Source organism: Lolium perenne, chromosome 6 (genome assembly GCF_019359855.2).
Source record: "Lolium perenne isolate Kyuss_39 chromosome 6, Kyuss_2.0, whole genome shotgun sequence".
Taxonomy (NCBI): Eukaryota; Viridiplantae; Streptophyta; class Magnoliopsida; order Poales; family Poaceae; genus Lolium; species Lolium perenne.
Window position 1 is genome coordinate 259,584,496 of NC_067249.2, and position 12,175 is coordinate 259,596,670.

Here is a 12,175-nt window from a genome sequence, read left to right on the forward strand (position 1 = left end):
AGCACCCAAAAATCATCTTTTTTTTACACAAGCGACAAAGAAATGGCAACTTTCTCGCAGAATTTTGTGCCAGAAGAGGTTTCTGAAATGTAGCTCATAACTAAGATAACATGTGTCACCTTGCAACGGCTTGGTCGAGGCCGCCACACCACAAGCTAGCCAAAGATTGACTAAATTCCTCAGCTTGTTTGGTTCGCAACCTCACAACCAGCATGATCCATTTTACGCGACCTAGGACACGCCTCGTGTCACGAGAAAGTTTGCACGCTTCCCCCAAGTCTGGCAATTTATGGCTCTCATTTTGATCGCCTACATTGGACATGCTGGTAAAAAGATTGTGACAAGTATTGGTGATTTCAACCAAACATGCCATAAAATTCTCTTCTAGAACATACCTGCCCATTCGACCCTTTAGGCAAAAAGACAGTGAAACAATGAAGGATGAACCATGCAACACATTTTTTTTTGCCAAAATTAACTCTAACATCTCTAAAACTACAATGTTTTATAGAGCACAAACAAATAATCCCACGAAAAGTGCTAGTCAACGTCTCATAGAAGTTAGGTCGAGGTTGATAACTGATATGAGTATATAGCACACTTCAGGACATTATAACTAAGTCTTATATAGTAGTAACAAACATAGTAAAAAAAATAACTTTATTTGCCATAACAGATGTTGTCCCATTTGCAACCTGGTATTTTTCTATTCTAATGGATTACGATATTGAATCTTTGAAGTCTTGATGTCTCCACACATCATCCCATTAGTAGATTTGTCATTAACGCAAAATGTCCTTTATAACCAATTCTCTCAACATACAACTTAATTTTCATATAATTTTTCAACTACACATGTAGTTACTTAAAAAATCATAGTGATATTAGGACACCATATTTTTTATAAGTCTTACAATTAAATTGAAACACTACATATTTTTGGGCATTATTTGACTTCTTTTTGAAACTCCACATGTTCAAAGTATTGCTTAAACCAAAATCCCAAAACCACAAAAAGTAAAATAATAAGACTAAGTTTGCCTAGGTATATTTATGTGTTTACACTATAATAATATCCTTTGAATATTGTTTGTGAGCTTCAAAGCTTATAGTCTTTTAAATATATCCGTGAAGGTTTTTGGAGTGCATGTGCAAGTAGATAGAAAAATCTAGAGTACATAAGGTGTCTATGTGTGGTTTGTTCCCAAATAATTGGTATTATGTTTTTACTGGTCTTTCGTGGTGATATAGGCCTTTCATATTCCTAGGTTCAATGATAAGCATCAACGGATCACAACATAGGTACTAAAACAACATATTTCATTGTTAATAGCATATGCTCTTAGTAAAATAGCATTGTTTTTTGTAGGTATGAAACAAAAATTCAGTATGTAGATGACAACATCCTAATTATGGAGAGAACACTAGAATAACATTCATCTCTATTGTGGACTTTCGCTAACTTTGAGAGGGTGTCTAGGATGCGGATCAACTAAGTACAACAAGATTGATCTAATCCTTAGGTCCATACCCCCATTCAGATCCTCTCTGAGATATTTTTGTTTGGTTGGTTGAAGCCTCACTCACCAAATATCTAGGAACTCCCAACCTTTTGATAAGCTAAAATAAGAAGGCACATATGTAGAAAAAAAATCCTTAGGATGATATATAGCTTATTCAGTTAGGATTACCCGTATTAAAAAATCTAGCCAACATCCTTAGTTAAACGCTTTCCCTTTTAAGTTATCAAGTGAGATCTTGAACTCATCAGATAGCCAACAACCTCTAGAATGCATCCAAAGGCCATAAGGAAATTCATCTTTCTATCTTGCAAGGGTGGACATCTTGCAACGATGAAGGGAGGCGGCTAGTGATTGTGGTGCTCCGACTAGTGATGGCGGCGGTAGAGATGATGGCGAGAGCGGTGGGGGTGATGATTCAACAAGTGTTAGCGCAGGTGGTGATGCCTTGGTGTGCTTGGCACGGACGGTGATGCTTGACCTTGCGTCCTTTGGCTTGGTGTCGATCGTTTTGTCATGGCGTGGACTAGTGTGACGTGCTTGTAGTTGATTGCGCACATTGTCGATCATTTTGGTTGTTTTAAATTATTGCCTATAGTCGCCTATTGTTGGATTAGTTGTTCACAACTTTAAAAAAAAATTATATTTACAATTTTAATTGCCGTGTTTGCCACATCTATTTGGCCGCAACCCACGCAAGGCTTTAAAACCCTTTTGTGACGTTTATGGCAGCTCTTACCCGCGTTGTTAAAGGCCGTGTTTTAAGAAACTCTTAGAGATGCTCTAAGGGACGGGAGAATGACCTCCGAGGTATGCTTTTGGGGGAACATTTTTCGTGCTAAACCCTTAGGGCATCTCCAGCGGGGCGACGCAAATGGACGTTTTTCGTCCGTTTGCGTCTGCGCGGACAAAAAACGCCCTCCAGTGGGGCGACGCAAAACGTCCGCAGTGTCCGTCCTGAGGGCATCTCCAGCGGCGCGACGCAAATGGTCGCTGAGCGACCGTTTTCGTCCGCCGTGACCGGAAATGCGTCTGGGCCCTGCTCCAGCGGCACGACGCAAAGTGACCGGCCCGTCCGCGGAGACGCAAACCTGGCCCAAATATGTGCCAGGTTTGCGTCTCCGCGGACGCTCGGCGGTCGCGGAAAATGTCCGCGTTGGGTACATCCGGGCCCGGTCGGCAGCGACTAGATAAGCAAAATATTTTTTCATTACTATTGATTGGCCAAAAGGACCATCTTTACGAGAGATGGTTAGTCGAGTTAACCTAAAACTACAACGGCCGTACCTACTACATTTGTCGCGCCGCCTACACCGGCCTCGGTTACTCGCGATCGCGCGCCCTCACTGCGGCCGCCGGACGGGCGGCGCCGTCGTCGAAGCGGGAGCGCTTCTTGCACTCGCGCGCCGCGCACGGCGGCGCACGGACATCTCGTCTGCCGCTGCGGCGTTCGACGGCCTCGGCCAGGAGCTGTCCCACGTGGCCGTCACCGTCGCAAAGCGCCACCTTCGTAGCCGCCGCCGCCTCCGCCGTCGCCGGGCCTCCTCCTCTGCCGCCGCTTGGACCGCCGCCGCCGCCGGGCCTCCTCCGCCGCCGCCGCGTCCTCCTCCGCCTGGACCGCCGCCTCGATCGCCGCCACCTCGGCGACGAACCGGGCCCTGTCCCTAGCCGCCGCCGCCACAGCTTCGTCCCTGGCGGCGATGGCGACCTCCAGCTCCCGGTTCTCCTGCTCGACCCGCGCGGGAGAACGGCCCCTACGCTGGAGCGAGTCTTGGTCGGAGCACATTAACCCCCTAGCCATGGCCGTCGCATAGCTAGCGGCTTCCTCCTCCGCCACGCAAGCCTGGCGGCGCTGGGCGTCCCCAGCCAGGGACTCGAAGGACGCGAGCGAGAACCGGGTCGCCGGCGCGATCGCTGGCATGGGGGTCGTCGTCCGCGATGTCGTGGATGACGGCGTCGGCCGGAGGCCGCGATGGCCGCCCGCGCCTCCGCGAGCTCGGCCCCTGGCGTCGGCGAGCTCGGCCATGGCGTTGGCGATCTCCGCCCTGGTCGCCGCCAGGCGCCCTTCCGCGCGCTCTGCCGCCTCCGCCTCCGCCTCCGCGACCTCCGCCTCCGCCTCCGCGACCTCCAGGTCCAGCTGATGGGCCTCAACGCCGGCGGCAGCTACCTCGTCCTCCTCCTCCTTTGGGTGGAGCTGGCGGCAAATGTCAACAACTTGCTCCCAACTCATGTGGTCCGCCATGGATGGATGGTAGTGTGAGGTGTGCCCGTCGCACCCGGCGGTGTCCACCGTATATAGCCACGGCGGGGCGGGAAACGGCGTTGCCGCGCAGGGCGTTTCCCGCGCGCGCGAAACGCCGGCAAAACTTGCGAATGTATTGGGCGCGAGCGGGAACGATCGTCGTCGCGCGGGAACAGTTAATCGCCGGCGGCAGTCCTCGACGGGACGTAAAACGCCATTAGCGACCTTGACGCTGTGCCCGGATAAAATATGCGTCCGCACCGCTGGAGCTACCCCCGACGCAAACCGGTCGCCCTGGGCCACAACGCGTCCGCGGGCCGACGTAAACGGACATTTCGGACGTCCGAAATGCGTCGCGCCGCTGGAGATGCCCTGACGCAAACTTGGACCAAATATGCGCCAGGAATGCGTCTCTGCGGACGCGTCCGCGCGTCCGTTTGTGTCCGGTTGGGTTGCATGCAGCCCTCTCTCTCCTCCTTTAATCACGCATGCGCTTATTCCTAACCACACAAACAGAATCTTTCCCTCTCTCTCCTCTCTAATCACGCATGCGGTCAAATAAATGCGTCCCTGCCGCTGGAGAAGGGGCAGACGCATGCGGACATGCGGACGTTTTTTATGTCCGTGCCCGACGCAAACGGACATAAATATGCGTCGCCCCGCTGGAGATGCCCTTACCCTAAAAGAGACTCCATGTTTTTAAAGGAGGAAAAGAGACTCTTGGAAAGAGCAGGCGCTTCCTAGCAATATAGCCCAGCCCCAGCACGCTATGGCCCGCACGTCAGTAAAGCAGCAGGAGGCGAAAGCTTCCTATGCTACACGGCTACACTACACGCATACCCAGGTCTCAGCTAGCTCGCTCAGATAATCATAGCCCTCTCCTCCCTCTCGAGGTGTCTCCTCTCTCTTCTCACTTCTCACACACAAACACAGCCAAGAAACCTGAGCAGACAGCAGCGGCCCGATGCGAGGGATAGGAGGCGGAGCGGGACCCACGGCGGCGGCCGAGCCGCCACCGTCTGCGGCGGAGGAGGTTGTGGAGGAGAACTCCGGCGGAGAGGAGGAGGAGGAGCTCGAGCTGGGGCTCTGCCTCGGGTCCAAGAAGCAGCAGCAGCAGCAATCACCGCCGCCCGCGCCGTGCCGTATCCTGACGGCCCGGGACCTGCAGCCGGCCGCGGCGCTGTCCCCGGACTCCTCCGTGTCGTCCTCCTCCCCCGCGGCGGCCAGCAGGAGGGCCAAGCCGGAGGAGGGTTCCAACCCCGGCGCGTCGCCCGGGACGGTCGCTTCCGGCCACCCGCAGAGGTGAGCGGCTTCAACAGCTCAGCCAAGCTTGCTTCTTGCTCTTCCCTGTCTCTTCGGTAGCAGCTGATAGTTGACGCCTTAGAATAGAAAAACTCGCGTTTCCCAAAGCTTAACATTTCTGCTTAGCTTAATCACTTACTCCTATCAACACGCTGCAAATCCCTCACAAAAAAGCTGCAATTTTTTTACTATCTGAAGCTCCGAAATGCGCACATGTACTGTCTACTTTACACTTCCCAAAAGAGTGTGCCAGCAACAAAGAAATGGGGATATCTGGCGGTTGATTTGCCATTCTGATCCACGCGAACCAACACTATCACTCAAGGAGATCAAGGGACATGATGTCAGTGTTCCCTGATCTGCTGAGCTACCCATATCAGCTTGATCTTGACTAATCCCAACCACCCTGTTTCTGTGTGGGCGCAGCTTTGGAGTGGTGGGATGGCCACCAATAAGAACGTTCCGGATGAACAGCCTGTTCGGTCAGGCTAAAGACACTGCTCCGGACGCCGATACCAAGAAGACCGCGGCCGATGGATCCGAGTTGCAGAAAGACAAGGAGGAGAGCGAGAAGAAGGGCAGGACACCCGGATGGGTGAAGGTGAACATGGATGGGGAGGTCATTGGGAGGAAGGTGGATCTCAACGCCCATCGCTCCTACAAGACCCTCGCCTTAGCCCTTGAGATCATGTTCAGCAAGCCGTCCGCCGGCCTTTGTGCTCCTAGTAAGCCTTACCTGCAACTACTACCTTGTGTAGTTCGTAGTTACGCTGATATTGAGATCACGTGATAAATCTAAAACTCTAAATGGTACAGTAGTATAATTTAGTTTCGCATAAATCCTTAACCTTACGTTGATTCCATGATCTGTCAATTCAATGTGACTGCATTAGATTTATGGTGCTACAGTTATGGCAGTCGTGTTGGTGAAGTGCAGCATCTTTGGGCATTCATAGTTGCATACTCCAAGCTTTGGAGTATTGGAGTAGTACTACTCTACTTAAGAAGTTGATGGCAACTTTAATTGCAAATACAGTATATTAATCCTCCAAGCTTTTGATGCGTTTCTACTATTCATCATATTACTGTCTTGGAATTATCAGGTACCACGAAGTCACCCAGGCTGTTAGACAACTCTTCTGAATACCAGCTGACATATGAAGACAGGGATGGGGACTGGATGCTTGTTGGAGATGTCCCTTGGGAGTAAGCCCTCTGGACTGTGCATCTAGTATTATTAGATACTCGACACTAGTAAATTTTGTACTTGCTTCCAAGTTCCTCGGAATAATTCTATGGATATTTGATGTGCAGAATGTTTGTTGGCTCCGTGAAGAGGCTTAGGATCATGAGGACATCGGATGCCAGTGGTCTTGGTTAGATTCTTTCTTACCTCTTTCATGTGATCAACACTTAGCCAAGCATTTGAAGGAATTTTTAGTTAAAATACATCAGTGTTTTGTCTATAACATCATCTAGAGGCTGGATGATAAAAAAAATTAGCACTTGAAGGCTTTCAATATTGCAATCACGATATAGCATGAATAATTAATTTTGCCCTACCTTGATTGACGCCGCTATTTTGCCAACATTCTACCGCAGGACCACGAGTTCAAGCTATTCACAGAATTGTAACTCCAACAAGAGGGAGAACATGAGAGCACCCGGTGAGCTGATGAAAGAGCTAGAGCCGAGCTTTGAACGCGTTCGACACCACGTTTGTGCAGCCAATGTCTGTGGCATAGTCGTGTGATTATTTCTACGTAGTTAAGATAGCAGAAGCTAATGTCTGCTTCTGGCGACTTCTTCTGAGCTTAATTCTATTTTTGCCTCCTGTCCTGGTTACTTCTTCTGAGATATGTAATTTTTTTCCTGCCACTTACACGTCCGTCAGTGCTAGCATGATATTTCTTTGTGTGGCAGAAGTTTGTACCTGTGCTTACTCTGGTATGTTTAGCTTGAGATGAGTACCATCTTCAGCAGCCCTGTGAGGGGAATGCTGATAGCTTTGCTTAGGCAACGTGTACCTTCAACTAACTAACAATACCAAACGGCTAGATTTCCTCTGCCGGCCAGGCAGAAAGCACACACCCACCGCATGATGTCGGTAGACACTATGCTTCGCACCCTTTTGGATCACAAGAATTTCACTAGAAGCTGTTCATCTTCGTGTAAATTTAGTGACAGATCGTGTATTCTGTAAGCGGTAGCAGCAAACAAGTTGTTTTCTTCTCTTCCTCAGCATCCACCAAAAACAGAGAGGCCTGCAACATCAGAAGCTCAAAAACAAAAGAACAAAACTTAGTGGTGGTACCGGATTGCCTGCCATTGAAATCTTGCAGCTCGACCAAAGAAAGAGAACCAGGGAGACAAATTCTCCAGATTCGCGGTCCTCACCACAGCTAAACAATGGCAGGAAAAACAGGCCAGTACGACAGTGTAACAACGATCCAGGCAGAACATTCCAGTAATCACAAAAGATGCCATCCATCAAAAACAAACGCAGGATACACACGGAACAGACTAGCGTCTGTGACAAAGTATCATCATGTCCACAAGAGAAATGTTTCACACGCTGGGCATATAAACGACTACACGGAACGAGGCATACAGGTTGAGGAAATTGAGCGGTGGAGATAAAAGCTGGCTAGAAAAAGAATCCACAAGGTGAACGCCAAATCCCTCACACTTGCAAAAACCGCTTCATCTGTATGACTCGAGGCGCTTCGGCTTGCTCTGGACAACCGCCTCAATCTTCTCGAGGACCTCTGGGGTCAGCAGGGGGATGACTTCGAGAGCCTTCATGTTCTCGACAATCTGTTAATCATGGGGTTTCCATGTGATGGGTCAGTATTCCTAGTAGCAGGAAAAATGGTATGATAAGAATTTATCTTATGCAAAAAAGAGGCGAATGTAATGTACCTGGCTTTCTTTAGTGGCTCCAGTAATGACAGAGGACACATTGGGGTTCGATGCACACCATGCGATACTAAGTTGGGCCAACGAAACGCCAAGCTCAGTAGCAATAGGTTTCAGCCCGTTCACTTTTCTAAGTGTGTCGTCAACGAGGGACCTGTTAGCCAGGTTCTGGGGAGAGAAACAAAGCACTCACCTCAGGATCATTTTCAGACTAATATACATCAGGTAGAAAAGTGCCTAAGGATGGGTAGACTATTACAGACATTCAGATTAAATGGCATGGAAGAACGCCATAAACAGAATAAGCATCGCTAATTTCTTAGGGACCGTCTAAAGCAGGTGGCATTAATATTTTAAATCCATTTAAGAGGAAAAGCAGCATTACACGTGTGCAATACAGTGAGAAAGTTTCCATAATTACCTTGTAATTATCTAGGGAAAACCGACTTTCAGCAGGAATATTCCCTTTGCTATACTTCCCAGTGAGAACTCCTGAAGCTAGAGGGCTCCACGTAGTCAATCCGATGCCATAAGTATTGTAAAGAGGTACGAACTCAGACTCAACCTGCAAAAATACAGAACATTTCTTAGTTTTTGTGACACAATGATGTGAATACCTGCCGATGCAATGAAGTGTTTTGAGAAATATTCCAAAAATATAGTCCACAAAACACCGGTAATAAAAGCGGAGCTGATACTTGTTCAGTTGAATGTCAAAGGTAGCCAGCACAAACAAGAAACGAACTCCAGATAGACACGAATAAAACATAATGTACGGATCTAAATATGTGCTTTGGCAGTTCCATAGCAGAGTGTTTCATATGACTAATATTCCAATTGGTAACTAAGCATCCAGCAAATAAGATCTGACCATTTCATAGACTGTAAAGTAGTACTCAATACTGCATGGTACATCATAATAACTAGTCCCCAGAAAGTTTCGAAATGATGTTCACTTTACCGAACATGCAATTTGGGCAATGAAGAAGGATACCTATTACAAGTCGAAATAACAGCAAATGTTTCTTTTAGACAGGTACATGCTAGCCTACAAAAGGTTAGCATCAAACCAATTGTAGACACCTAGTATAATACATCATAGAAAGCTATATTCCTTGTACTACTTGATTTCCGGCTCCAATTTCCAGGTTGCAAAAATGACTTATTTTTCCAAGAACACCAAGTTGCAAAATTAGTTCAAGACCCAGTTTTGAAAACTGCAAATGGCCCGCACTGCTGCAACTTTTTTTTTTGTTATCAGAAGGTTCCTTTACGGAAGCACTCGGGCTGGGCTTGCTTTCTTGCCAAAACATATAACATGCTCATGGAATCTAGTTTGTCCAAAGTTAACCACAAAATATCTTAGGAGGAGTTGCACTTTTGAAATGCTATGGCAGCACACCTGAACATGACTGCCAAAGTGTTCCAAGTCGAAATAACACAAAATGTTTCTTTTAGAAGCTACATGCTAGACTACAAGAGGTTAGCGCCAAACCAATTATAGACAGCTATAATACATCATAGAAAGTACCCAAGTCTACTTTAACTCTTTAAGTGATCTGAAGCTAGGCTGAAATGACTCTTGTTGGAATTTAAATACAAGCCCTTAACTAGCTTATGAGATATTAAAAAACAACTTAAATGACAGCTTATTAAGTTAATCAGGAAAAGTAGGCATCAACCAATTGAATACACAGATCAACAATGACAAGGACAGGTGGTGCCTTTTTTTCTGGTTGGACAAGACCCCAAAGTGACTATTTGATTAAGACTAAATACCACACAATGATCCAAACCATAATCACTTCTCTCTGGCCTAAGCTGTCTCTTCTTACACCTAACCTTTCGTTATCAGCTGCTGTCTAGCTGGAACACTTTATGATGCAAAAGCATATCAAACAATGCACAACCAGCATCACTGTCTAATCTATGAGCTATGCTACTCGAGTGCCATCTAGGCCACATCAGGAAAGGTGATTGCAACTCTCCTATGTTCCAGTGGCAAAAGGGAAGCAGTCCCCATCACTGAAATAAACCAACCAGTAGCGCTCTCTCGAGTGACAGATGCGCAATCGAGGTGGCCGTGTTAATCGAAACCAATTCCCATGTAGTACTCCTTCAGTCCTTTTTAGCGTAGGTAGGTTGCTAATGGGGAATTGTACTCGGTGCGTGCATGATCCAAGAGTAAATTCCTCTCCTACCACCAATATATTGTACTTGTACGTTGCTAATTAACTGGACATCGTACTTGGGTGCAGTAGTAGCATTCAAATTCGCTCTATTACGAGCTACAGCAGCAAGAGCTGTACTACATTAGATCAGATTATCCCCTGCAAATTTCAACGGATGCACGTTCTGGGCCTTGAAAACACAGGAGAGGACTGGCACTGGTGAGTCAACGATCCATTTGCTAATACAATAGTGCTAGTCCAGTGCCGCAGATTACATGGAGTAATTAGAGATGAAATTAGGATCTGGGCAAGTGCGTAGAATTTGGTGGTAGAGGTACCTTGTGTCTGGAGAATAGGTTGTACTCGGGCTGCTCGACGATAGGCCCAACAAGATCAAGCCTGTTGGCAACACCCCACGCCTCCGTAATCTGCTGCGCGCTCCACTCGGACGTGCCCCAGTAGAACGCCCAGCCCTGATCAATGACCCAGTTCATGGCCCTGACCGTCTCCTCAATCGGCGTGGTCGCATCCGGGCGGTGACAGTACACCACATCCACGTACTCCATGTCGAGCCGCCTGAGGGAGGCCCTGAGGCCCTCGACGAGGTGCTTGCGGGAGAGGCCCTTGTCGTTGGGCCCCTGGCCGCCCCAGAAGAGCTTGGTGGAGACGACGACGTCGGCGCGGCGCCAGCCCAGGTCGCGCATGGCCTGCCCCATGATCTCCTCGGCGCGCCCGTTCGCGTAGACTTCGGCGTTGTCGAAGAAGTTGACCCCCGCGTCGCGCGCCGCCTGCAGGAGGGTCTTGGCCTCCTTGACGTCGAGCTGGTTGCCGAAGGTCACCCACGCGCCGTAGGAGAGCTGGCTCACGCGTAGGCCTGAGCGGCCCAGGTTGTTGTACTGCATCGTGGAGGGACGGCGGGGTGGGTGGGTGGCGGATGAGTCCGGCGAGCCGGCGGTGGAGTTTAGATCTGTGGGGGGCGGTTGGAGAGGAGGAAGAAGACGGTGGAGGCGGGGAGAGTGTGGATGTGGCTAGTTGTAGGTGGCGGGTCGGGCGGCGGACAGGTGGACCGGGCTGTAGTGGGGCCCGCGAGTCAGTGGGAATGAGCAGTCGCTGTTGCTCTGGCGGACGGTACGTGGGGACAAGGATGGTGGGGCCACGGCCGGCGGTTTCACCGGCGGGAATCGATCCGATACCTGACGTGTGGGCCGGGAGAAGAGCGGCGTGTGCGTGTGCGTGTGCTGGCGTGGCCGCGTGGGATGCGGCAGAGGAAGAGGAGGCGAAAGCGCTTCAGACCTCTTCCGTTCTGGCAGCTGCTTCAGATACCGGTAGGTCATCGAATTTATCCTTATGGATTTTGTTGTCATCATTTTTATTTAGAAAAGCGATAATTACGGATATACGGTCATCGTACCATGTATTGCCACCCAAGGCGTATTTGCAGATGTGTCTGTGTTGGGATCCCTCTGCAGAGTGCCACTTCAGAAAGGGTTGCCTTGTCTTGTAATCCCAAAAGGAGGGAGGAGAGTACAGTACATGCTTCCTAAGAGCATCCCTCAAATATCGACCGTGTAAGAAATGGAGAAAAACGTATTCTAATCGTGTCATCTAAAACTAAATAGCGTCCCATTTTATGTCCAACGTTCCTGGTAGAAACTCTATGCATAGAGGCTCTATCGGAGACGCCAGACACAAAAACAACGTTCGGATACATGCATACAACCCCTAGTCCTCACAAGTCATTCTCTCTTCCCACACTTTCTCTCACCTACTGTGGTCCTCTCTATTAAAATGCATGTATACGAACGTTGTTTGAGGGACACGGCTGAGAAGGGCCTCTTTTTTAGTCTCTTTTTGTCCGACGCTGTCTCCAAACATAACGCAAATCGTCGTGTTAGACTTTTTTGAGGCACACAACTGAAGATACTCTAAGTCTATTCTCAAATCTATTCTAGAGTTCCCCAAGGCTGGAGAGGCCTTATATAGTCTGGTGGCAGAGTATGGGCACTTTAGTAAAAATGAGG

At 48.7% G+C, this 12,175-nt stretch overlaps 2 protein-coding genes across 2 annotated transcripts; one reads left to right on the forward strand and one right to left on the reverse strand.

The window, feature by feature from the left end:
- The first annotated feature begins 4,614 nt into the window (after nucleotides 1–4,614).
- LOC127305343 (auxin-responsive protein IAA10) lies at nucleotides 4,615–7,079 on the forward strand. Its single transcript, XM_051335755.2, has 5 exons — nucleotides 4,615–5,064; nucleotides 5,491–5,789; nucleotides 6,168–6,270; nucleotides 6,379–6,440; nucleotides 6,667–7,079. The coding sequence occupies exons 1-5, from the start codon at nucleotides 4,727–4,729 to the stop codon at nucleotides 6,720–6,722; spliced, it is 858 nt and encodes a 285-aa protein (XP_051191715.1). The 5' UTR covers nucleotides 4,615–4,726; the 3' UTR covers nucleotides 6,723–7,079.
- Nucleotides 7,080–7,532: 453 nt separating this feature from the next.
- Nucleotides 7,533–11,163, reverse strand: LOC127305342 (probable voltage-gated potassium channel subunit beta). Its single transcript, XM_051335754.2, has 4 exons — nucleotides 10,493–11,163; nucleotides 8,405–8,548; nucleotides 7,987–8,151; nucleotides 7,533–7,881 (listed from the first exon to the last, which is right to left on the reverse strand). Exons 1-4 carry the CDS (start codon nucleotides 11,054–11,056, stop codon nucleotides 7,768–7,770), a joined length of 987 nt encoding a protein of 328 aa, XP_051191714.1. The 5' UTR covers nucleotides 11,057–11,163; the 3' UTR covers nucleotides 7,533–7,767.
- Nucleotides 11,164–12,175: the final 1,012 nt, after the last annotated feature.